This window comes from Cavia porcellus, unplaced genomic scaffold (genome assembly GCF_034190915.1).
Source record: "Cavia porcellus strain 051 isolate PalLab524CR breed Dunkin Hartley unplaced genomic scaffold, mCavPor4.1 scaffold_2, whole genome shotgun sequence".
Classification (NCBI taxonomy): domain Eukaryota; kingdom Metazoa; phylum Chordata; class Mammalia; order Rodentia; family Caviidae; genus Cavia; species Cavia porcellus.
This window is the reverse complement of record NW_026947485.1, coordinates 85,708,290-85,733,070: the sequence shown is the minus strand read 5'-3', so window position 1 is coordinate 85,733,070 and position 24,781 is coordinate 85,708,290. Positions and strand designations below refer to the sequence as shown.

The 24,781-nt window shown below is 46.0% G+C and overlaps 2 protein-coding genes across 2 annotated transcripts in view; one reads left to right on the top strand and one right to left on the bottom strand.

Annotated features, from left to right (window-relative positions):
• LOC100716565 (guanylate cyclase 2G-like) overlaps positions 1-14,089 on the top strand; it is a 30,910-nt gene extending 16,821 nt beyond the window's left edge. Inside the window, 12 exon segments of the mRNA XM_063236051.1 lie at positions 2,461-2,571; positions 3,170-3,274; positions 3,894-3,928; positions 3,930-3,959; positions 7,817-7,966; positions 8,784-8,878; positions 8,881-8,929; positions 10,471-10,646; positions 11,421-11,519; positions 12,580-12,662; positions 13,825-13,930; positions 14,055-14,089. Coding sequence (XP_063092121.1) covers positions 2,461-2,571; positions 3,170-3,274; positions 3,894-3,928; positions 3,930-3,959; positions 7,817-7,966; positions 8,784-8,878; positions 8,881-8,929; positions 10,471-10,646; positions 11,421-11,519; positions 12,580-12,662; positions 13,825-13,930; positions 14,055-14,089 — 1,074 coding nt within the window.
• A 2,533-nt stretch (positions 14,090-16,622) lies between these two features.
• Tectb (tectorin beta) overlaps positions 16,623-24,781 on the bottom strand; it is a 33,210-nt gene continuing 25,051 nt past the window's right edge. The window contains exons 6-11 of the mRNA XM_023567356.2: positions 23,290-23,393; positions 23,071-23,154; positions 21,659-21,821; positions 20,548-20,620; positions 19,380-19,412; positions 16,623-18,275 (exon numbers count right to left, since the gene is read on the bottom strand). Coding sequence (XP_023423124.2) covers positions 18,226-18,275; positions 19,380-19,412; positions 20,548-20,620; positions 21,659-21,821; positions 23,071-23,154; positions 23,290-23,393 — 507 coding nt within the window. The 3' untranslated portion in view covers positions 16,623-18,225. The remainder of the gene's footprint in view (positions 18,276-19,379; positions 19,413-20,547; positions 20,621-21,658; positions 21,822-23,070; positions 23,155-23,289; positions 23,394-24,781) is intronic.

Below are 24,781 nucleotides of genomic sequence, written 5' to 3'. Positions count from 1 at the left end.
CAACTGGTGATTTCTTACCATTTGTTTTTCTGTAATTCTGTATTAAGATCACTATAAGAAAGCCAGACAGATAGTAAAAAACTGCCCTTTTTGTGCTATTCACTTGCCTGTTCAACACCTGGGAGTCAATCCTAAAGGTTTAATTCCTAACGCCTTGTGGCAAATGGACATTACTCATTTCAATGAGTTTGGCAACCTAAAATATATACATCTAATTGTTGATACATACAGTGGCTTCATTTTCGCCACTCTCCAGACTGGAGAAGCCGCCAGACACATTATAGCCCATATGCTGTCAGCCTTCTGAGTTCTGAGATGTCCTCAACAGCTCAAGACCGATAATGGCCCTGGCTATACCAGTACTTCCTTCGCCCAATTTTGCAAGTGCCTTAATATCCTCCACACCACAGGTATACCTTATAATCCTCAGGGACAAGGCATTGTTGAACGTGCGCTTCGTTCCCTTAAATTTACCATAGATAAAATAAAAAAGGAGACATGGCACCCAACCCAGGGGTCCCCTAGAAATGTCCTTTCACATGCTCTTTTTATTTTAAAATTTCTGACCCTGGATGCTTCAGGCTGCTCCGCGGCATCTCGATTTTGGCATACTCAAACTCAAACACGGTTTGTGTCTGTTTTCTGGAGAGACCCACTAACCAATATGTGGAATGGCCCCGACCCAGTCCTTATCTGTGGACGCGGCTCAGTATGTGTTCACTCTCAACAAGACAGAGAGGCTAGATGGCTACCTGAGCACCTTGTAAAACAAGTAGACATTTCTTCAAAGACCCCATGCAACGCCCAAGAACAATGTCATTTTCTGAGGCACAATCCCTCATGTTCTCTTACAGGTGACACAACTCCCCGGAGCCCTATGCTACCTACTCAGCCTTCTCCTTGAGCTGTACCACACCCATGGTGGATTTAGACCCCTGACAAACAGACTACAACTGCTGACAGCCATGCACACAACTCCCTGTGACTGTGGAGGAGGCTCTTCTCAGTCTGGAGGAACATAAACCAGCCAAATAGACTGCGTCCGGTGTTATGCGAGGCAAGCTCCAAGAAATAGAAGAACGACTTCAACAGCGACAACAACAAATGGCTGCCAACCCCTTCTCCTCGATGTGTGTGTGTGGGGGGAGCTTTTCCTTTACCTAGTGCCCCTTTTGGGTCCTCTAGCTGTCCTATTGCTTCTCCTTTCTGTGAGTCCTTGTATTTTTTGGCGTATTATGATGCTCATTAATAACCGGATAGACGCGTTTATGGCAAAGCCCATTCAGGTACACTATCATCAGCTGGAGATGGCAGATCAACAAACCTACCGGGAAGGAATTCCCACAAATGGCCCAGATGATGATGCGGCCTAACTGCCCTGGGGCAATGGACAGGCAGTCAGAGACGGGCAACTAGGACATGCATGTTAACTCCATTGGCCACCTAAGACAGGCACAGGACCAACTGCTGTCCTGCAAGCCCATGACGGGTAAGGCCTGGTTGGGTTCATATAATGAGGTCCTTGACCTAAGACAGATGCTGTCCTCACAGGGCCTGCCATACTCCTGATTAAATAATATAGAAAGGGAGGAGATGTAGGGAGCCATGCGACAGCCCCATTGCTGCCTCCCTGCCTCTCTCTCTCTCTCCTATGGGCACAATGCGTCTGCCTACATTAACCATAATCCTCTCCTGCTTACAGTACATACCCGGATGTGACGATGACCCTGTTGTATTCATTCCCATAGCTTCTTCCTGTCCCACCAGCCCGCCCTTGGCCTATAAAAGATGTAATCACTTCCAGAATAAATGGGGCTTGATTGGACTCTCTCAACTTGCCTCGGTCTCTCTCTCTGTCTCCCCCATGTTTTTATTTAATCCCCGTTCCCCCTCCAGGTACACTCCATGGATTGATCCGTGGCCAGATCAAATAGCCTTAAGAGATTGATGTAATTTTAAGCTCCATTTTGGAGATTGGGAAATGGAGGCTGGGAGAAATTAAGTTCAGTGATGCCACAAGGCTTGGAACCAGGCATTTGATTTCAAACTTATGTGTATGGCCTGAATAACTGTTTCCTCTGAATACTGGGACAAATACTGCATGATAGAAAGCATATGGCCTTAGTGTTAGACCCTCACGTTTTGGCTGTGTTGCCCACATATTGCAACCCCAGACACGTTACCCAACCTCAGTGACCCCATCTGGAAATGGGTTAATGAAACCCACCTCACAGGGCTTTGATGCCAGTGAAATGAGGACTTTCTGCTGAGTACCTTGCTCAGTGACTGGACATAGTGCATGGGGCTTAGCTGATAGTGAGGAGTCAGATGACCTCTCCTCCACTCGCTGGAGGATGGACTTCTTGTAGCCAGTCTCCTGCTCATCTTCCCCGCCCTCTCTGAACCGAGTTGTTTCTGGATCATCTACGGTTAAGAATGTTCCACTGCGTCTGATTCCAGGGGAACCACATAGCCATCTGCTATGTTGGTGACCACGCAGACGCCTGGATGAGGAAGCCCACTGTGCTGCAGGAAGTCCGGCTAATGAGATCCCTTTCCACTAGTCCCTGGGTGCATAGTGGTAGGAGGTTTCTTCCATAACTGCCCAATACCTTTGCCCCCAACAGCCCAGTTTTGGGGCCTCAGACCCTTGATCCAACCTATAAATATCTAGAGCCCTGATCACTCCTACCTCTGCTTTTTCCTCTCTTCCTTCTGGCCTTAATTCTGGGTTCCTGCTCCCTCTCTCTGTGACGGCTGCTTATGACCCTTGAGCTTGTGCTCTGGAATGAGTGGGACTTCTTGTTCAGTATTTGTGACCTGCTGTGATCCATACGCTGGCACTGAGAACCGTACCCATGGCTGCATACTGTTACTGTGATGTGCTTTAATTTAGCTCATAGCTAAGGTTAGACTTTGTTCATTCTTCTGGTTTATTTGTTGGAGGCAGACTGTCCAAGTGCCTTCCAACTTGGCCACTTTTAGGTTAAATGATCATCAATAAGTTCTGTCATCTGGAGGTGTTAGTTCCCTCATCTATAAGACAGGAACAGTAATAGTTCTCATCTTACAGTCTTTCAAAAAACTAACCAAAAGTAGGTACACCCGTAGCACAGCCTTTGGGTCAAAGAGACACTCTACCTGTGCTCTTAGTATTGTTCTTTTACAGACGTGTGAATTAAAGCATGAAAATATTGTTTCCTTCTTTGGTATTTGCACAGAACCACCTAACATCTGTGTTGTCACCCAATACTGCAAAAAAGCAAGCCTTAAGGTAAGCAAACTAGGCAAACTTAACTCAGGTTTGATGAGTGGTAGCTAAAAGAACCTTATCAGTGCTTTCTCCTGCTCATCCAAAGACAGCTCCCTTGAGTCCAATTGCAAGACCTGAATTATCTTGTTGAGCTTTCTGCTGGGAATCAAATCAGCAGTGGAGTTGCCAAGAATCTAATTCCCTTTGCTCTGTCTGAATGGAAGCTCTGGGGGCTTGGTTTCTTCTTCTAAGATGTCATGGCTGTTCACAAATTGTGTCCTTGGGCCCATCCTTCCCCCCGTATGTGATTATCAGTCTGTATCAGGCACAAAAAAGTGTTTGTAGAACTTGACTGTGTACCTTCTTCCACCCAAGTACTAACCGGCCTGACCCTCCTTAGCTTCCGGGGCAGATGAGATACAGTGTGATCTGAATGGCTATAGACATGCTTTTCAATACTGAGTTAGGCTGGGATATGTCATGGAAAGATTCCAATTGAGTTCAGTTTAATGTGTTCTCTTTCACATTATACTAGCTCTGGTCAACAGTATCAGAGATACTAGAGTCAACTCGTTAACTGTATGATGCTCACTGTGCTTTGGTTTGAATCACTAGTGACATTTTGAATTATGTTCTCTAGGATGTTTTGAGAAACTCAGATCATGAAATGGATTGGATTCAAAATCTCATTGGCATATGATATAATGTGAGTATACAATACACTTAAAGACTAGATATAGCATTTTCAACCTCTGTAGTTTGCAAGGCTGATTGTTTTCGAACTAGGTTTTCATTTGTAGGCAAATATGGGGATACCTATCTATATCTATCTATCTGTATCTGCCTATATCCTATTTTGGGACACAAAATTTCTAGTACTTTGTTTTATTAACTTATTTAATTCTCACAAGAAGCTGTAAGATAAATCTACTGTTACTCCCATTTCACAGATGGGGAAAAGAATTACAGAAAGTTTATGTAATTTACTCTAAGTCTCATAAATACTAAGTAGTGGAAATAGGATTCAAACTTAAGTATTGGTGAGTCTTATATTCAATGACTATAAGTAAAACCAGAGAACTGTTTTGTGTTTTGCAGTGGGGACCAGTAAATCCACATCTAGATGACCCATGAGTAGTAGTTTAGGGACAATTCAGTGGGAGGTGGAGAGAGGGCCATTTCTTCTTGCTGCCATGAGAGTGTACATGCATGTGCATGGGCAGAGGCACAGTAGGGAGATGGCTCAGGATAGGCACATGGCCAGTGATAAGAAATGGAGGGCAGAAGTGGAGTGAAAGAGATTAGCTGAGCAGTGGGCCACACTGTATGGAGCAACCTGAGGCTGCTCTTCTCCACCTGAGCTAACATCCAGCTAGCTGCTCCAAGCACACACTTCTACCATTAGAAGGGCCCAAGCCAAAGCCTGGGGTGGATGTGAATGAAGAAGTCCCTCAGCCTGACACACGCTCCACAGGGCCAAGGCTGGTCCTCCACATCAGTGAACAGTCCTGCACCGGTCAACAGAGCCCTGTGGAGGAGTCTGCTGGAGTGCTGTGAAGGGTACCAGGGAGAGACGTGGGCTCCACCCTCCTGGAGACTTGGGTCACTGACTCGTTGAGTGACCTTGCCAGGCTACATCCCTTGTTTGCATCTTGACTTTAATGTAGGCATAATGAGTGAGGTTGGCCTGGTTGGCATCAAAGAGTTTTTCTTCCTCAGAGATCTTACTGACTTTTGTTTCTAAGAAGCTGAATTTTACGGCCCAGTGTGAGTTAATTTTCTAGGCCACGGTGGAAAGCTGGCATCTTGTTGGCAGGTGAGGTAGACAAATAGAAACATCTCTGATTTGGAATCCAAGAACAACTCTGCACTACCACTGTTACTGCATTAAAACTGTCATGAGCATTTGTTAAAGTTTTTTTCTACTACAGGGTCCTTTTCCAGGAAGACCAGGCCTTTGGCTATCACCTACCAGCCATGAAAACAAGTCTTCTCAGGCAGAGTGCCACATGCCTGTAATCCCAGCATCAAGGGGAGGTGGAGGCACCTGTTTTAGGTCAGCCTGGGCAACTTAGTGAGACTCTATCTCAAAAATAAATAAATAAATAAATAAATAAGGACTCTGGAGGTAGCTTAGCGGTAAAGTGCATTTGGGTTTGACTCCCAGTATCAAACAAAACAAACTTCTATGTCTATTTGACCTGCATCCCCTTTATATTGGGTGCTAGAGAGATTCTGAGCTCCTGAGGGATTTTCAAACAAACAAGCAAATTGGCCCTCAATCTGTTGGAATCTGACTGAGATACTCCAGAGGCAGCCCTGCTCTGGGTCAGGCTGAGTGGTGTTTTGGTTTGTGTCTGGATGTCTCCCCCAAAGCCTCATGCAGTCATGGGGACAGGCTTCTAGAGTTTGTGGACAATTCACATTCCAGTGCTGGGATTATTATCTGAGGTGGGGTGGCCTACATACAAATATAAGGGATAGCCTTTTGCTCTTGTTGCTTTTGCTGTATTCTGGCTGCCATGAACTGTTGCCCTCTGCCATGAGCCCCCTGCCTTGGGTCCAGCAGGTTGTGGACTGAATCTACACAAACTGTGAGCTAAATAAACCTTTCTTCCTTTAACTTCCTTTAACTCAGGAATTTTGTCCCAGCAGTGAGAGAAAAGTAAGCAACACACTGGGTTTGCATTTCAAAATGTGATTCCACTTTACCATGTCAAAAACAAGCCATGAGGATAGTGGACCACACACAGTCTCCTGATTCTGGGGTGGGGAGTGGGTGGCCTAACACTCTCCTGGGTATTTCCTTACAGCCTTATGTGTGGATTAGCCCATATTTCCAGTGCAATACTGGCCTCAGGGTTCTGGGTTAAACGGGAACCTGGAGACTCAGCCTGACAGCAGTGCTTGAACTGGCACCCAGGTGCAATGGTTTGTTGAGAACATCCTCGCAAATTCAAACGTTGCTGCACTACCCTGGGCATCCAGAGGTCAGACCCCTGTGCCACTTCTCTCTGCCTTCCCTACTGGCTGTGAACTGCACTGTGACCTGGCTGTGCTTGTGAAATGGTATCCTGGGGTAATGTGCTTTGACCCAATCCTTCCTTTGTTCTCTCCTTTCCCCTCCTCCAGAGTCACCCAGGGCACAGTGACTTACAAGTGACTGGCTTTGAAGGGTATCCATCCTGGATTTACACCCAGCTCTGGTCCTGACTTCTTGGGAACCATTTAAAATCCTGAAAATTGCTCATTGTGGAACTGAGAATGAGACTATTAAACTGTCTCAGCAGAGACTAAGTGTGACAATAGTTACAGGGCACAGTGCATGGAGCGAAGTGCTGAAAACAGATTCACTGTTACTTATCTGGTGATCACCAATCAATATTCCCATGTGGAAATGTGTAGCTAAAATGAAGTACTCCGGTTCTTCTCATTCTCTGTCCTTCGTCGACCTCTTTCTTCAGCAAATGGGTAGCTAAGAGTTGGGTTGAGAATCAGAAAAGATGATTCTCAGTCCAGTTCCATCATTCCCAGCCGCACAGGGACCTGGGGAAATTAATGTCTATGTTGCCTCCTAAAAAGATAATACTCGTGGTGTAGGCTCAGTAGGAGGATTGTATGTATCTTTGGTGTAATTGTTCTTTTTTTGTGGTGATGGATTCGTGGGATGCAGGTGGGGCGTGTACCAATAGAGAACAGAATTCTGGACCCACGTCCACATTTTCAGAGAGCCAGGTCTGGAGTGGGACCTGAAAATATGCATCTCTGACCAATTCCCACGCGATCCTCAGGCACTGGCCTATCAGGGACCTAGCCTACATCCCCAGTCTCCCAAATGGGTGTATGGTGAAGGCTTAAATGAGACAAGTGGTATGATTTTACAGCTCCAGGAGGATCAAAACCCTCTGGAGAGTTTGAGACTCTGGGGGTCAAGACAAAGAATGTCTCTGGGTGGCCCGTATTTATTTATGTTTCAAACAGGAAAGGGGCTAGAGTAGAAAATGCAGGAAACTGAACAGACCTTGGGAGTGAGTGGTTCAAGGATTTTTCCAAGTGGCAGGTTATGTTTAATTTAGGAGAACAGTGTTCTGTTAATTTATGAGAAGTATCTTAGGAGAAGATCTCCATGTTGCATTTCACTACAGCAGTGAAATGCCTGCAGCTACATTCTTTATTTAGTTAGCTGGAGTTGGGGCCAGGTGTCCCCAGCTGTGACCTTACCTGCTTTTTGAGGATCTCTGTTCTCAGGTCAGCCACGCCCTGGCCATGCCACAGCCCTGCAGGTGTGTTCAATTTCCAGTTTCAGTGGCTCCCAACACGGACCCTTATGTGGAGCAATCTAAAATGAAGGATCCACCTGACCTCTGTATTTGGTGTGGACCATGCTGGGGAGTGGGGAAGCATCCCTGAAGGCTACCATTCGCTGATGCTCTCTGCATGCCAGACCTGGTGCTATGCACTTTATACACATTAACCCCCTACATTCTCTGTGCAGCTGGAAGCTGTGCTCTACTGCAGCTCTTGTTCCTGGAGGAAGGCATTAATGTCTGGTTTCTTTTAAAGCCAGGTGAATATCCTAGACAGTCTGATGAGCAAGCTGGAAGTGTACGCCAGTCACCTGGAGGAAGTGGTAGAAGAGAGGGTCAGCCAGCTGACGGCAGAGAAGAGAAAGGTGGAGAAGCTTCTGCCCACCATGCTGCCCAGGAAGCCCAGGCACTGGGGATCTTGGGATGGATCCAAAGTAACTCAGGGAGCAAGAGTTTCATGAAGCCGCCTGTAGAGGGATTATTTCATTGTTCTTTTTCTAAGAAAATGTCAGGTTCTCCTAAAAGAGGTGAGGCAATTTGGGGCATGTAATTGGCACACTTTTTAAGGGAGATAGAGGGCCCCTCTCTGACACCCACCTCCCCCAAACCGGCAGGAATGCAGACAGTAGTGGGTCTTCAGTGTGGACGATGTGGGTGAAGCAACAGAAGAGGGCCACCAGAGGGCGCGCTAGTTTCATGCCTCGGGCTAATGCGGAGCGCGGTGGTGAAACCTTTGCAAAGCACAGTACATTAGGTTCCCTGACCTCATTTTAAAATTGCTTCAGTTTTGGTTGTTTCCACTCGTTCATTCGCTCAACACTTGGCAGAAGCTCTTGGTATTAAAATTTCTGTACATACTGTGTCTTGACCAAAGAAATGGAGGCAGGCCTTTGAATTGGTTAGTAATGTGAGGTTGCTTGAAGGAAGTGAAAAAATACTGATTTCTGGGTTGGAGAATGCTTGCACTCACATTCCCAGCTGCAGACTATGACTTTATAATCAAACGCTATACTTGATGGACGAAAATGAGATGCCTTCAGCAAGGAAACCTCTTTCCCAAAGGCATTTATGTGACCTGCTGTCTGTCAGTTTGCAGCCACCAATTACAACTTGGCGGGGTGGCACCCGGGTGTTGGTGCATGACACAAATGAAATCCTATTACAAATGATCTTTCTCAAAAAAACAAAAACAAAACCCAAAGTGATCATTTCTCTGGTTTCAGTTTCATTGGAGAACAACTCATTGCTGGGAAGTCTGTGGAACCAGAACATTTTGAGTCCGTGACAATCTTTTCTCTAACAGTGGTGAAACTCCTCAATGTCGGTGCAGTTTATTCAGTCACATCCTTGAGACCTATGATGGGTACAAAGTGAGACCCTGGCTCTGCCGGGAGCCCTGCTCCTGCTGGCTGTGCCCTGCGGGGCGGCCTTCTTTTCCCTTCTGTCATTTAAATCTCACTGTAAATAGCTTTTTTGGGGGAGGTGGGAAGCACTTGGGGGTTGAGCCTAGAGCCTTTACCCTGAGGTACATCCCCAGCCATTTTTATTTTTACTTTTGAAACAGGATCTCGCTAAATTGCTAAATGGTGTAGATTGGGCTTAAATTTTGATCCTCCTGTCTCAGCCTCCTAGAGTGCTGGGATTACAGGCCTGCATGACCATGTCCAGCTAGTAAACACATTTTAAAAGAAACATTGACCTTCTGTCAGCTAATCCTTCCCCTTCTCTCCAAATCTCCGAAATTACATACTGCAAATATGTACTAGTAAAATATTTAGAAAAACAGGTTTTGTTCCAGTGTTAGTGTTGATGACTGTTTTGTGAGTTTTCTGACAATTCAAATGGGGTTGAATCATGGTCTCAGGGAAAGTGCCACATGTCTGTACTCATACACTTCTGGTGGCAGCTACTGCTGCACCTGCCTGACCATGAAGCCAGGACTCTGTCTGCCGGTCATCCTGAGACCAGCGAGATTTGGGGGGCAATGTGGCCATAACATCGAGTGACAGGTCCTCAGTGTATCCCCTGATGTTCCCCACAATTGATGCCTGTGTTCATAGGTGGGAGAAACGACACATAAATGCTTTTTAAGAGCAGATCTCCTCCCTGCCCAAACCAGCACCAAGCATCTCCTGCTTGGAAGACCATCACCTGGGATTTTCCTGAGTTATTTTCTCAGCAGTGCTAACATTGGAACTGGTTAGTGTTTCGAAAGAGTGCCATCATGCTGGGGAGAGGTGGCCTAGAAGCAGGTTGGGCTGTTTTGTAATTTGCGGGTAAGCAGGATAGATGGGAGAGTTCTGACTACCTGGCTGACCCCTGAAGATCCACCTTGGGTTCTGCTGAGTATCAGTGTATCTGGAAAGGGCTGACACTTTAAGTTTCTAATGGTCATTTGTTTCTCTGCTGTGAACGAAGGACCTGAAAACTGATTTTATTATTAGAAGGATTGAGAGAGAAGATGACAAAGGAGACACACGTGTTTCTGTTCACCTAAATGCAAATGTTTTGTGCAGTGTATCACGTGTGCGTGTCTATAAATGTGCTTAAGAGCCCTGGCATGGATGGAAGACACCTCGGGTTGGGTAGGACACAACCCCTTGATGGATCCACTTGACTTCCACTGCTACCTACCTGGTTCTGATCTTTGCTGGGGAAATACGGTTGGCTTTAGGAAGTGAAACTGTGGCTGTGAGGAGCAGGGCTCAGGGAAGGAAGCAGAATGGAAATATGGACTTGAAGAAATTCTGGGACTTGGTTGGGGTGGCCATCTGCAAGTGGGAATCTTCCAAGATTCCCTCAAATTACCTCAAGGCAGAGGTAAGCAAGGAGCTTTGACCTATGACCCTATCCTCACCCTCTACCTGCCACTGCCCTCATGGAATACAAATTTTTCTTGCTTCACTTTCTGGTTGAGACCATCGGAGATGCCTACATGGTGGCTAGTTGACTTCCCATCCTCAATGGGACCCAGCATGTTGACCAGATTGCCACCATGTCCCTGCACGTCCTCAGTGCCACCATCCATTTCCAGATTGGGCACATGCCTGAGGAGAAGCTTAAGCTCCGGACTGGCCTCCACAGGGGTAGCCAGAGCTGATGGTGGGTGACCTTGTGGCCCAGGTTTAGTGACAGGTAGTTGTGGGTTTGAGAGCCTGGTCTAAGGCTTTTAGAACAGTCACCTCGTGGTAAGAATGTCAGGGCGACCAAAAGATTGAATCATCTTTTTATGACTCTACCTTCCGGTTGGGTAGACTGCTTGGTAAGAATAAGGACACACAGTGGTTCCCAGATGTTGAACCAAAAATAAATGGAAGAACGAAAAATCAGGACAGCAGTGGACTACTTTTCCTCCATGTCTGTATCAAATGCCCTTTAATGTTTTCTATTTTTGTCAAATTCATGACAAAACTCATGACCTGTGGAGAAGTCACCCCTACTTGGTTTAATACTTTTCTGTCACTGTTTTGAAATTTCTCGTATTTTCTGAACAGAGTCTCAGAGTCTCATATTTGCATTTTGCACCAGGCCCTGAAATTTACGTAGCCAGAGTCTTACTCAAATTGATCTTTCAAGTCTCACTGAAATACAACCTGACCTCCAGTCGGAATAAATTATTTTCGTGTTTGTACCACTGTAGGTTTTGTGCATCTCTAGTTCCTGGTAGACATGGTCTTTACTTGCTCATGCTGCTTCCCGCCAGGCATCCGTGGGTCTGCGGGTTACCTCTTTGCACAAACGAAGATGGATAGGCTAACTCTGCCCCAAGAAAGAATTTAAGAAATGCTTGTTGACTTGCCCTGGCTGACTGGATGGACTTCCTGGAGCCAGGCTGAGCCCCCTGGTTCTTGTGTCTTCAGGTCCTGTGGTGGCCGGCGTGGTGGGAATCACCATGCCCAGATACCGTCTGTTTGGCGTCACCGTGAACGTGGCATCTAGAATGGAGAGCAGCAGTTTGCGTGGGTATTAATAGCGGACCTCTGTGAGCTCAACCTTGCTGTCCCTCCCGGCCCTTATCTTTAACCAGATGGTATTTTTAGAAGACTCATTTGCTTTTTCTCTTGTTCTCCACCTGGGAGATAAGATCTCCATTCACTTCAGGTAGCACGGATGACACAGTATACGGCAAGGCTTTGTGCTCTGCTCTCCCTGGGGTCCTGGGAACGCACAGGCTGCCCCCAAGGCTTTTCACTGCACACAGACACACTCATCACAGAGCAATTTAAACCCTCAGGAGCAGTGGGAGGACTTCCCTGAACAGAGACAGACAGCAGACACTTTTGTCTTCACAGGCCACAGTGCCTATTGCCGTTACTTAATTCTACTATCGTAGCTCAAAAACAACATGGGCATATTCCAGTGAAGCCGTATTCGCAAACACAGATAGTGGTCTGCACTGCTGTCCCCAACCCTGCTGTGTGGTCTGTCTGGGGGTCCTTTTGGGTCCTTTTGTAAAAGGACCTCTATGACCAGTGATTCCAATGAGCATCACGACTTTTGCTTTGTAATTTTATTGCCTTGATAATTGAGAGACACATACTTATCCATGCTGACACGGCAGAAAAGAACCGCTCAGGAATTAAACTGGAAAGAGTTTAGGTTAACCTTGCATGAATTTATAGTTTTTCCACAAGATATAAAAACATACGCATAATTCCCTCTCTAATTCCTTTTTTCTCTGAGTTAATCAACCAAGTCTCAAACTTAAACTTTCACTTATAAGAAAAATTTCTCACAACGTATTTGAAAGGTGGCTGCTTATGTAGGCTCCGAACCTGGTTCTCGTGGTATTTCTTATTGCAAAGAACATCTTCGGTAATGTGTCCCAGCTCAACCAGGAAGCATAGGGGAGCCCAGAGAACCCCAGTCCATGAGGACTGCCAGCTCATTAAGCAATGCTTAGTGAGAGGTTTTGGAGAGGAAAAAAAAAGGAATACATAGCTAACCCTTCCAAAAAAGTCCTCCTGTACTGACAGCTCCATGACAATGGGTTAACAAGGCACTGGTTGGTTTACGCAGCTTTTTGGATCCAAAGCACTGCAGGCACCCCGTTGGCCATGGGAGGGTACCATCTGCAAAAGAGAGGCGCCACTCTGGTCAAGGTAAGGCCAGGCCATTGTGCCTCACCTGCCTCCCTTGTGTGCCTTGTGGACATGGAGAAGAATGTGTCTGGATAGATGAATGTCCGTGCAGTGGTACATGGAGACCCGTTAGGTGTCTGTAAGTTCTGGCTGTCAGGGCTTTTTGCTTCCGAGAAGTCTACGCAGCCCCGTCGGAGGCTCCCACATGGACTGGCCCACAGGAAGCACCTATACAGACTCCTTATGGGGTCTTATATGGTGGCTTGTCACTGCCACCAGTGGTCCCATAGCTTCCACTCGAACTCTTGTCTGTCACATAGAGCACTGAGATTAGAGTGCTCACCCTTCTTCTGTGTCCCTTCACCTGGGAGCAAAGTGCCCAGCAGAAGGAAGAGAAGTCCACTGGCTTGGCCTTGGGATACTTGGAGTATCTCACCTCTCTGCACCCCGATTCTCCTGCCTCCTCCCTCAGCCTGGCCTCACTGTGTCCCTGGGAAGCACCAGGATGCGCTCTGGCCATTCCCTTGGGTGGTTGTTTCCAGGAGGGAGCACCTGCCCCTCTCCAGAGGCCCTCGGGGATGCCTTGGAGTATGCACATGGGCACAGTGGGTGGTCACTGTGGTGCTGGGGGCTTTGCCGAGTGAGGAGAGGAAGAAGAGGTGAATGCCGAATGCCGCTGAGCTAAATCCCCAGCCCCTAAGAGCAGGGCTTCTTCAGCTCGCTGGAGCCCATCTCCTGACCTCTGGAGGGGGGAAGACTGTGCAGAGGACAGCAGTGTAGACCTAGCCCGCCCCACTCCTTTGTAGACGTCTGACTGTGAAACCTGGTTTTGTAGTCCATAAAATGGAAATAATGATAATCCTGGAAGTAAGGATTCGATGTCAGTAGATATGGGAAGTGCTGCTCAGCTCATACTACAATTCAATAGATTTTATTATTATTTAAAAATTTTTTTTTGCAACTCCCTGGTTTTAGTGTCCACTGGTCCTTCTTCCCAGGGCATGGCTGACTGCTCATCTAGATTTGTCAGCAAAGCCCAAGAAAGTCACTGAGATCCCGTTGGGAAGGTGGCCTTCCCCTTACGGGAGCAGCTCTGCTCTCCTGGTCAACAAAGTTGACCAGCCGGACCTCCAGGGCAGCTTCAGCCCTGTGTACTCACCAGCGGCTCCTTTGCCTCCCACAGGGCAAAGAAGAACAAACAACTTTTTGGCTGAAAGGCAAACTGGGCTTCATGATTCCACTCCCTGAGTTTCCTGAGGAAGAAGTGGGAGTTCCAGAAGTCTTGGGAGGTGAGCATTTTCTTTCCAGAGGTTTATGATGTCACAGGGGAGCCTGCGGGCTTCTCCCCGTGGGGATACATCCAAGGTCCTACTGAAGAGGTGCAATTCTGAGGTTGAGTCAGTCTCTCACTAGAGGATGCCATCCGGCTGGCCACCGCGTCCACCTAGCTATTCTGTAGTGTTTGCCTCCAGCAGCCTGTCCTCAGATGGTGGTGAGGGCCAGGGGTGAGTGGGTGTGATGTGTGTGCTGTAAACTCTTTTCCTGGAGTCCGCTCGGTGAGTCTGTCCTAGCTGCTGGAAATTTCCAGTCATTTAACTTGTGAATTTATGGTGAACCCGCATCACCTGGGCAGAGGGACAGCAGGAGAAGCCACAGAATGCCCTGGTTTTCTGTGTAAGACACTGCTCCCTGACCTGAGGACTTATTTTCCTTATGAGCAAATCTGCTTGCAAGGGACCAGGAACCCAAATTGCAAGGCACCTCAGAAAGTGCCCAGGATAGAAGGTCTAAGGTGTGAGCAGGCCCAGCAGGGAGAGGACACTGCAGGAAGAGAGGCCTGCTGTGTGGCTGGAAGGCCTGGCCCTGGCCCTGGCCCTGACTTCCTGTGAACAACTTCAAACAGATAATGTCCTGGTCTCCGACACTGCCCAATTTCCTTCCTGTACACTGAATAAAAACTCATGCAATCACGGCTTGAATTTTAAGAAGAATTTTTCATTCCTTTATGAAGCATTTGATTTAAAAAATTCCCAATGGACACAGAAGAGCCCATCCATTCCTCTGATATTTTCCCCTCTATACAAAGAATAGCGTTCCATATTGTGTGTGTGTTTTTTTTCTTTTTTTGGTACCAGAGATCAAACCCCAACCTCAGGTTTGCCAGGTAGGTGCTTGGGCCGCTGAATTATATCCCCAACGTGGTTCCATGTTGTTTTATTCAACAGTTCTTTTAATAGATTTACTCACCCACTGATGAATTGACAACACTTCTTTCTTCTTCCCTTGCAACACCTTGCAGCCAAATAGCTTCCCTGCGGTTGCTCCTGAATACAGCGAGGCAGTTGGAATGAGGTCTTTGTGGTTGAACCTCCCGCGATGAAGATCTCACTTCTTCAAGTGAGATCCAATGTGACCATTAAGGATTTTTTTTCCTTTCTGGACCTCTGACCGACTTTTGTGGATATTTTTGAGTTCTGTATTAGGAAATAAACTACTTTTTGGTTTATCAAGGGACTTCGATACCACATTTTAAGGAAAGATGTAGTGGATTCTTGCTTTTCTCTAGGGAGTAGGCCAAGTAAAGTGTTTTCCCAGATAAGTCCATCTTTATTGAGCTTCTAACATTCTCATCAGCAGTGTTTGTCTTCCAGTGAATTCTACAGCCCACAACTTGGTTTCTCTCATACAATTCTGTTTTTATTGTGATAGGTTCTGCTCCTCCCCAAAGGCCCTCGGCACAGCGGACTGACAGCTGGAGGAAGGCAGGAGGCATTTATGAGGGGTACATGGAGCTTTCTTCCTCCTACTATGGCATGGATGGCCTAGAGTTTATCTTTTCACTTTCCATACCTTCTTTCTTTGGAATCCTGGCTTCTGGATCTCAAATACTTTGGTCAACTATGTAAGAACACAAGTCTACTGCTGTGAGGGCTTTTGTAAAGACAGGCCCATCTGCATCCATCCATCCATGTGTCTGAACATTTCATTAAATCAAGAGGCATTTATTAGGGATTTATTCTGTGCCAGCTACTACACTGGAGGCACAAGAGGATATGAAACTTTCTTTGATCTTTATCTCACAGTTTAGTCAGGGAAGGGTACAGCAGCAATGCAGTGTCAGGGACAAACAGATCTATGAACAAAAGTGAAGTAATCAAGCAATCTGGCAGTGTTACATGAAAAGCACGTTTGAAAATAATATTCAGATACAGGGATGAGGTTGGATAGTCAACCGTCTATTATCATCTCTTCTTTGTATTTGCATTAAAGATGTGTGTTTTTTTCTCTTCAGCCCTAAACTGCATGTTTACAAAGTTCTGTTCATATAATATTTTGTTAATCGTGTCTTCTTCATTGAACATTATGACACAAAGGCACATACAAAACTTACACACATATGTATACACAGACACTCTTACGCATATACTTATATGTATGTACATCAAACAGTGAACACAGGGAGTAGGACTGCAGAGCCAGAGAGGCAGAGCATGAGAGATAGAGACCAGGAACTTTGGTAAGCTTAGTTTCCTAAAATCTATATGCAGTGTTTTATCTACATCAACCAAGGACCCTTAAGGGAGAATGTATGCATATGTTTCTTCCTCCTCCCCTTAATGTCTGCTTTATTTTTAGCTCTAAGAAGATTTACAAGAGATTATTCTGAAGGTGCTTTCTCTTAATCCCTCCATAAAAAGTTATGAGACAGAAAAGGCAACCAAACATAGTCTGCCTTAAGCCAAAACACATCCATTTGCTGGCAAGAGACATTAGCATCGTGTAGACAAGAGACCTCCCCCCAGATCATAGTCACACTCTTATGTAGAGTATTTGGAGTGGAAACAGGGGTCAAAACAACTCAAAGTCTTCCGTATGCTTGTGAGTCTAAGAACACGACTTGTAGAAGCGCCTGAAAGGGTTGAAGAATTGGCTTTCAATGTGATATATTAATGCTGTAGACTATAGTGACAGGTTGTTTATTTTAAAACATTTTATTTATCCCATTGTACCAGGTGGAGATCCATGATCATAAAACATAATGATAAAAAAAACAACTAACATGACATTGTTTTTGTCTAATAACTAAAGACTTACAAATTTGGCTATAAGTAAGCTATTTAAGAGTTTTAAATGAGAACCACTAAAATGTCATCTTTCTTGACTACAAAAAAAAAAATCTGAGTTTTCAGAACTGAGAGTCCTCAAACAGGTGGAGTAGCAACTTACAGTAGGTCAAGGGTAGGTGCATCGAGCCATGTTACTGTAGTGTGTGGTAACGTCCATACACCGCGTGTCTCTGGAGATTTGATAACTGGTTTAATCTCTGAGTTCACTAGCACAAGTTGGAAAGAACTATCAAACTGGATATTTCAAAACTTCTCACATACATTAAATACAGAGAGATAAACTAACATTTAATTTCAAGTGATGAGCCCACATGAGTCTTTACATGCCTCAGAATAAAAGTCTCATCACACTGTATCCAGTTCCCCACCACGGTTAGTTCATTCAGTTTTTATTTGGTTAACAAATATAAATTACTGATGTTACCTGGATAGCCAAGGTGGCCCGTTTTAAGGAGATGCTACCAAGTGATATCATTGGCCATATTGGCATGTTTCTGATGCTCTTTGTTGGTTCACTGTAAGGAGCATAAGTTAATGAGACCGACATAGATATTGGACTGAATATTTTAAGTAAAGGCTGAGATCAGATCCCTCAGTCCAAAGAAGATCTCTTAGTGGAGCACAGAGTAGGAAACTGTGAGAGTTTTTTAAGTGTCACCGACACATGAAGGATCATGTCACGAGGCTCAGGTTGCCTGGGTAGCAATCTATGTCACAGGCAGCATTTCCTGTAGGCAATGCCATGATACAGTAAATGAATGTGAGTTTTGTTCCTTTTGTAGCTTTCTCTGTAACTAGTAATTGTCTTTTGATTTTTAAAAGTATATATCAACTAAGAGAATAGAGGGTTTACCTCTCCCTTTTATGCATATATAGTTAAGAAATGTTAAAACAAATTAGGTTAGTACTAGGGTCTCTTGAGAATCCATTCATTTGTCTTATCCAGCTTTGAGCAAAAGTATCCCGTTCTCCTCTGACTCCCACACCAATGAAAGACTGAAAGCCCTTGCTCAGGGCTCAGCTCTGATCCTTAGGTAGAATCACAGTCTCAAGACAAAGCCTTGGTGGGCAAAGTTGGCTCTTCCTGTGTGCCCTGTATTTAGCACTGACTGTACTTATGCACCTTGCTGGGGGGGGGGGTCTTTTAAGGTTAGAATAGCTTCCAAAGGAGTCTGCTCTCACCCTGGTTTGAATCTGAGAAAGAAGACTCCTCCCCCAGCTACTAGGGAGGTGCTGTCAGGAGCGAGGGCCTCAGGAAGTAGCCAGAAGAAGGGGGACACCAAAGGATAAGGATCACTGAATTCACAAAAATCACCGGAACACATAGCTGGCAAAGCGCTAACCTCTGCTACCCAGACAGTGTGGTCTTCTGTTTGTTCTTCTCGGCAGCACAATGAACACGTTTGTCATCTCTGAGGACGACCTTGGGGCAGGAGCTGCGCTGCCCGGCTTAACTCCTACAGTGCAGTACACAGCCCCAGCAGCAGGACGAGGTGATAGAGAACATCTGGGGAGCAGAAGGGTGAGACATAGCACTGAAAACAGTGGGGAAGAGGCCAGGACCACCCAACCCCAGACTCAACACAACCTGTCAACGCGTGGGACTTCAGCGGCTCGTCATAAAACTTTGTGCATTTTATGCAAAGTCATTTTGGATCATGCCCTGAGGATTCTGTGGCCCACTTCTATCCACACAAAGAACCTAACCAATAAATCTGGTTTGGGGACCTCTGGCAAGTGGACAGCCAAATTTGGGTCATCAGACATGGTGCACCTCCCTGGAGGACTCTTGCAGTAGGACTTCCTTTAGACACGAATATCTAGAATTAGACTTTAAAAGTTGTTGCATGTGATTTCCCTTTAGTGTGCCAGCAACGTCTGCATATAAATGGGGCGGTCTTACTCCAACTTCTGGCATAGTCGTTTCCTTCGAAGCAGCCTGGTGAGGCTTCAGGCTTAGCTCTGGGAGGCTTCCCTGTCTGCTTGCTTAACGGCCCCCCTTCTGTCCTGCCCCTGTGCGTCATCCATATTGGGAAGCCCAGATGCCTTGTCTGTCTTATTCCCTGCAGAAACCACATTGCCTAAAACAGCGCCTGGTACTCATATCTATAGTTGCCCCTCACTGGATGTTTGCTGTGTGTTTGGTGCCTTTAGCTGTGTTGGAACAAGCCATGTAGCACCACGTATGATACAGGCCATCGTGAGCCCAGCATCAGAGAGAAGAGGTAAGGTCACTGCTCAAGGTTACTTAGTTAATAAAGAGCAGAACCATAACATGGGATGGAGTATTTGTTGAATAACCAGGTCACTGAGACTCATGCTCTCCAAATGTAGGAGTCTGAGGTAGCCACCTGATGATGGCCTGGTCCAGGCTGAGGGGACTGAGGTCTGGCTCTTCTTTTCATCCGGTTGACTCCCAGCTCCTCCCTTTGGGGCCCAGGGGCTGCATGGAGAGCACCTTATCTCTGTCCCACACAGGTGAGATGTAAAGCATAATTTTTGTTTTTTTACAGTTTTGCTGGGGCCGTCTTTAGAAATGAGTATCTGCTTTACAAAAGCAATGCCCATGCCCATGCCCATGATGTTTCCCCGATGTATCTCTTTTCCTTACCTGAGGAACTATAGAGACTTGGAAATCCCCTGCCTGGAGTGATGAGGGAGGGAGAGAGAGAGAGAGAGAGAGTCTAAGGGACAATCATGGACGACATCTCACAGTTACATTTCTGAAACATAAACCCAATTATGTCCCACCAGCCCCCAACTTCCCACATGAAACCACGGGCACCCTGTTGCCTTAGGACTGTACCAAAGTTTGCAAAGGTGTCAGTGAACCTGTCTTCTCCTGGACTCTCTAAAGACAGGGATTGGTAAACTTCAAGCCAAGAACCAGGGACTAAATATTTCCCTTTTTTTGAGCCCACAGTCTCTATTACCACTCATCCACACTTTTATTATAGTGTGAACAGCTGTAGGCGATACTGTACCACCTCAATGAGGAAGTGTGAGTTTTCATAAAACTTCAAAGGCCCGAAATTCATATTTCATATAATTTCATGTGTTGCAAAAAACTTTTTTTAGATAAAAATGGAAAAAATTTTTTTCTTTTATTTAACTTGTAGGTCACACAAAATCAGCAGGTAGCCTGGGCCTTGGGCCTTGGTCTTAACTACACTCCCTGGTATCCAGGCTAAAGCCTCAGCTTCCTCATGGATCTTACCCTCAGGTTATATCAGCCTTCCGGTCACTTTGTTTTCTACAGGGCTCTTCCATACCCTGGAGCTGAATCCCTTCTTGCCTTATACTTTGGAAGCACCCCCCCCCCACACACACACTTTTTTTTTTTTTACAGTAATCTCTACCCTTGCTAGATGGCAAGTTCCTTGAGGGTAGGTCTTGTTTGACCCAAACTCCAGTGCCCAGCCCAGGCTAGGCAGGGCCGAATGCTTTATAAAGGTTTGTTGATTTGTACTTGATTTTCTTGGAACATTTCATTTTCTCTTACTTTGGTTCACTGCATGCTTGGTGTGAAGTGCAGGACTTCCTAATTCCTAGGGGCGTTTGGCTCAGGGCTGCGAATAAAGCTTTGCAGGTTACGGAACTCCACAAACCTCCGCTCCTCCACGCACACAAGCCTCCTCTCACCGGAAGACTCGGCGGGCGCAGGTGAGAGTTGTGGCCACAGGCACGCCTGGTTTGGCAATTCAGTGAAAATGCTCAAACCGGCCGTGCCTGTGAACACAGCCCAGTGCAGGCAACCACGGAAACGAGGCGGGGCTTACTCCGCAGGGACAGCTCCACCACCAGGACGCCACCCGTCTGGTCCCTCAGCAGGCGCTTCCTTTTGTCACAGGTCTGAGAGCCAGTGGAGAAGGAAGACAGAGAGAGACCGATGTAAAAACAGCAGCAGCAACCAACTGAAGTGGGTAAAACTTTCCGAATTAATACACACGATTAGCCTTATATTTGCCATGCAGAGAATTCAGGAGAAATACTTCGTTAACTTCAAGCTGGAAGAAATTCTGCTGGAATTTCCATTACCATTATGTGCAGAAAAAAGAAATCCACTTTTACTTAGGCTCTGCGCACCACCGTAATTTAAGAAGTGGATGCTTGCAAAAATGCTCTCTGCTTCATTTCCTTTAAAAAAAATATGCCGTCACTACTCATCTATTGATCAACTGTGATGTGTTTTTCCCATCCTTTCCTGGCTCCTTTTTTCTGTCTGTGCTCATCTGTGACTTTTTTCTGGCCAAGTGTATCCACAGACATCGAGATGATGCCAGTACTTACGGGGTGTGCAGGTGGGCAGTCTTTTGGGAACTCTGTGGCTTTGCATCCAAGTACATACCCCAGAAAGAACAACAAACAATTTGAGACTCAGCCCTTGAAAGTCTTTAAGGTGATTTGGTCCTAAAACTCAGCAAGCACAGATCGCCAGCCCTTCTCACTGGCCAATAAGCCTTGGTCCAGAATTTCCGCAGCATCTCGCTCCAGCCTGTCCACTCCAAGCTCTAAATGCCCACCTCTTGAGTTTTGTCTATGCCTTGAATTCCCTTGCACTTTTAACCTTCTCAGAGCATTCCCATGTTTGTTACCACCTTACCTTTACAGTGCATGCCCTGAAAAGGGAAACACAGTCACTTCTTATCAGTGCTGAAGAAGAGGAAACCAGGTCCAGGGGGTTACGTGACATGTGCCACTCTGCATAGGTTGTGGGTGGCCGGGGACAGGGCTCAAGCTTCTCTCCCTGCTCCTGGGTCCTTTCCCCCAGGAAGCTGCACACACACACTGGCCACCCCAGCGGCCAGGTTGCTCTCTCCCAGCTCCAGCCCAGCTCCTCCACTTCCAGCCCCCTTGGGTGATATTTTCCTTCAGAGAAAGGTGGCTCACCACAGGGCAGGAGAGCTTCTCACTGTCGCAGATGAACGTCTCACAGTGTAACCAAACCTTGGAGAGTTTGGGGATGTTCTGGAACCGGAAGGCATTAAATTGGAAGGTCGCCCTGTGGTCCTTCCCGTTCTCATGCACGAGGACTGTTTCATCTGTGGGGCAGCTGGTGCACAGAAGGGAAGGGAGACAGTGAAATGTCACTCTGGTGAACTGTAGCAAGAGCTCTGTGGTTCATGTGCACACAGCAACACTCCTCTAGATCTGTGGGCTTCCTTGCCTTTCTGGAGCACTGTGGCAGGTGTTATCTCCCTTAGTTTTTACAATGATGAGGTCAAGGTGAGGGTCTATGAGATGGGTATGATTGTTCCCAGTCTACAGACAAGGTACAACAAGAAAGGAGTAACTTAGGAGAAGCCATACAGCCGTTGAGTCACTGTTCTATTGTAAGGAAACGAAACCCTTGGGAAAGGAAGTCTTCCTGTGGCTTGGGAACTTGCAGATCCTCAAGGTGATAAAAGACAAAAGGCACAGCGCTAGAAACAGCATTTCCTAGTGCCTCTGTAGATCCCTTCTTTCTGTGTATCTTAAAATTTTGCCACTAGAGACTTGAATGTATGCTCCATTATTTAAATATACATATGTTTATATCTTTATAAAATTGGGGTCACATTCTAAGCACAGAAAAAGAAAATGAGTGGAAAGACAGCCTCATAGTGTATCTTGCACTGACACTGAGGCAGGATCTAAGGCATAGCATGTCTGAGAGTTCATGAGTGATATTAGGGGTAAAGGTTGTGCTTTTATACGTAGGCCGAAGGCCAGAGTTGGCTCTGTTTGTGGTGCCTTCTGAGCAGCAATAGAGCTGTGGGCATTTTCCAGGTTATAAAACAAGACACTTCTGGGATCCTCTGGTCAACAAGCCTGAGATCCTTGTGTGAACTCAAGATGTGAGATCTTAAAAATAGCTCTTTGCCGCCTGAGTGCCCTCAGCGTGGTGACAGGCGGTGGAAATAATGCAAACAGAGCATTGGTGGAGGGTGGAGGATGGACATAGTGAACAGGCTTTGGTGTCTTGGCAGTGGCGCTCTTGACACAGGCTGTGGCACCTGCCCTTCAGTGACAGCTGTTTCTGCAGGGAAGAAGTCCCCTTGGCAGGGTTTCATGCCATTGCGGTGCAAGTCTCCTTCCCACGTCCAATCACTCTGAGATGGGTATGTTCCCCACGTATCCTCCTCACACAGGAAGACCTTGGCTATACTACCATGATAATCTCCCCAAGAATCCTTGAACACTGGGATTTGCTAAAAAAGCACCTGATATGAATAAGAAGCATCCTCCCAAGCTATTCCAAGCCAAGGAAATCAGGGAGGATACCCCTCCGGTTGGCCTTGGTTCTAGAGACCGGTACCCACCCCTTGTTGATCAGCTGCCACTGCAAGGGATACATGAAGTCCGCTGACGGTGTGGCCCAACAGCTGTTCAAGACCACTTTAAACCTGGAAACAGAAGGAAGCGGCACCACTGTGAGCCACAGATTCTTATGCCTGGAGATATCTGGTGATTAAAACACCTCTCTGATAGTCTCTATTTCTTTTTATTTAAAAATATAAATGCAGCAGAAATATACTCACCTAATGCTTAAACCTTTGGCTTCTACTCCTGCGAATAGATCTGAACCAATTTCAGATGCCTCCAGGACAAAGGGGGCTTCTTTCTTGGTGGAAAACTTGGCATTCTTTGGAAAGAAATGAACACTAGACATTATGACTTCTCAGGCTGAGCAGGTGGCTTCAACGGGAGCAGATGCATTGGGATGGGAATCAAACAAGCATGTGAGATCACAGAGTGACTTCTAGGACCAGAGCAGTTGTACCTTGTAGGATATTGGTGTCACCCTGGAAGGTGTACAATGGTCCCATGTTTCAGATTTGCTGGTCATGGTGAGTCCCATACATACATGTATGTCCATCTCATTTATACCAACAAAATTTGACTGATGGGAAAAAAAGTGCAATCCAGGGATGCTGAGGTATTATGTTTTAGGAAGCCAAGGACAAGAAGTACCGAACACATACTCTCTCTACCCCTGTTCTCTTCTGTTTCTCATCTGAGCAGATTTCACACTAGCTTGGAAAGTTTATAATTTGATTTCCAGTACAATTAATAACATTTTCATTAATGACTTATTAATTGCCTGGTATGCACCATGCACTGTTCTATATATTTGGATAATTTCTATCTTAGGGCACTCCATATGTTGAGGTATATTAGTGAACAAAGAAAGATTTTTCTCCAGTGATCCGATATTCCAGCAGGAGAGACAGACAATAGTGAATTATACAGTGTGTTAGCACAGAACACAGTACGTTACACAGGGAAGCAATAAAAATGACAGAGCAGGGTAAGGCAGATGGAGTGCTGAGAAAGGGCAGGGGGCCATTTGAAACACAGCAGCTGGAGGTCCTCACTGAGGAAGGAGCATCTGAGCAGGAACCGAGGCAAGTACGGCAGGGGCCACGCAGCCATCGAGGGAAGAACCTGTCCTTTAGGTTTTGTTCTGCTCCAGTGTCCGCCCTAGGTTTGTCCCAACTCTAGGACTCTGATTTTAGATTCTATCACTTACATTTTTTTTTAATTGCAAGCTTTTCCATTTCTTTTTATCTGTGAGGAATGGTTAGGACCACTTTGATTGAATGAAAGTCAACCCAATCCCACACTGACATTGATGTTCAGCTCCATGAAGGTGACAGTACCAGCAGCCCTGAGCTCTCAGGTCAAATGGGGTCAAAGTCTACATTCAGGGGACTGGCTATTTTCCAGAGCACTTGTATACTAAGTGTCCTAAAAATATTTTATTTAGTCTTGATAACAATTCTAAGTGCAACTATACCCCTACTTTAAATACAGAGAGAGTGGCACAGAGAAGTTAATAAACTTGTTGGAGATCATGCAACTAGTAAGTGCTTCAACTAGTCTTCAAGCCAGTGGTCTGGTGGCAAATAGGGTCCTCTTAACTGTCGTGCTACCATGCTCATCTAAGCTGCCCTCTCTCCTGTATTTTGCAACAGGAGTTAAAATAACTTTTTGCTGGAAATTCCAATCATGGGTGTTCAGCAAATGTAA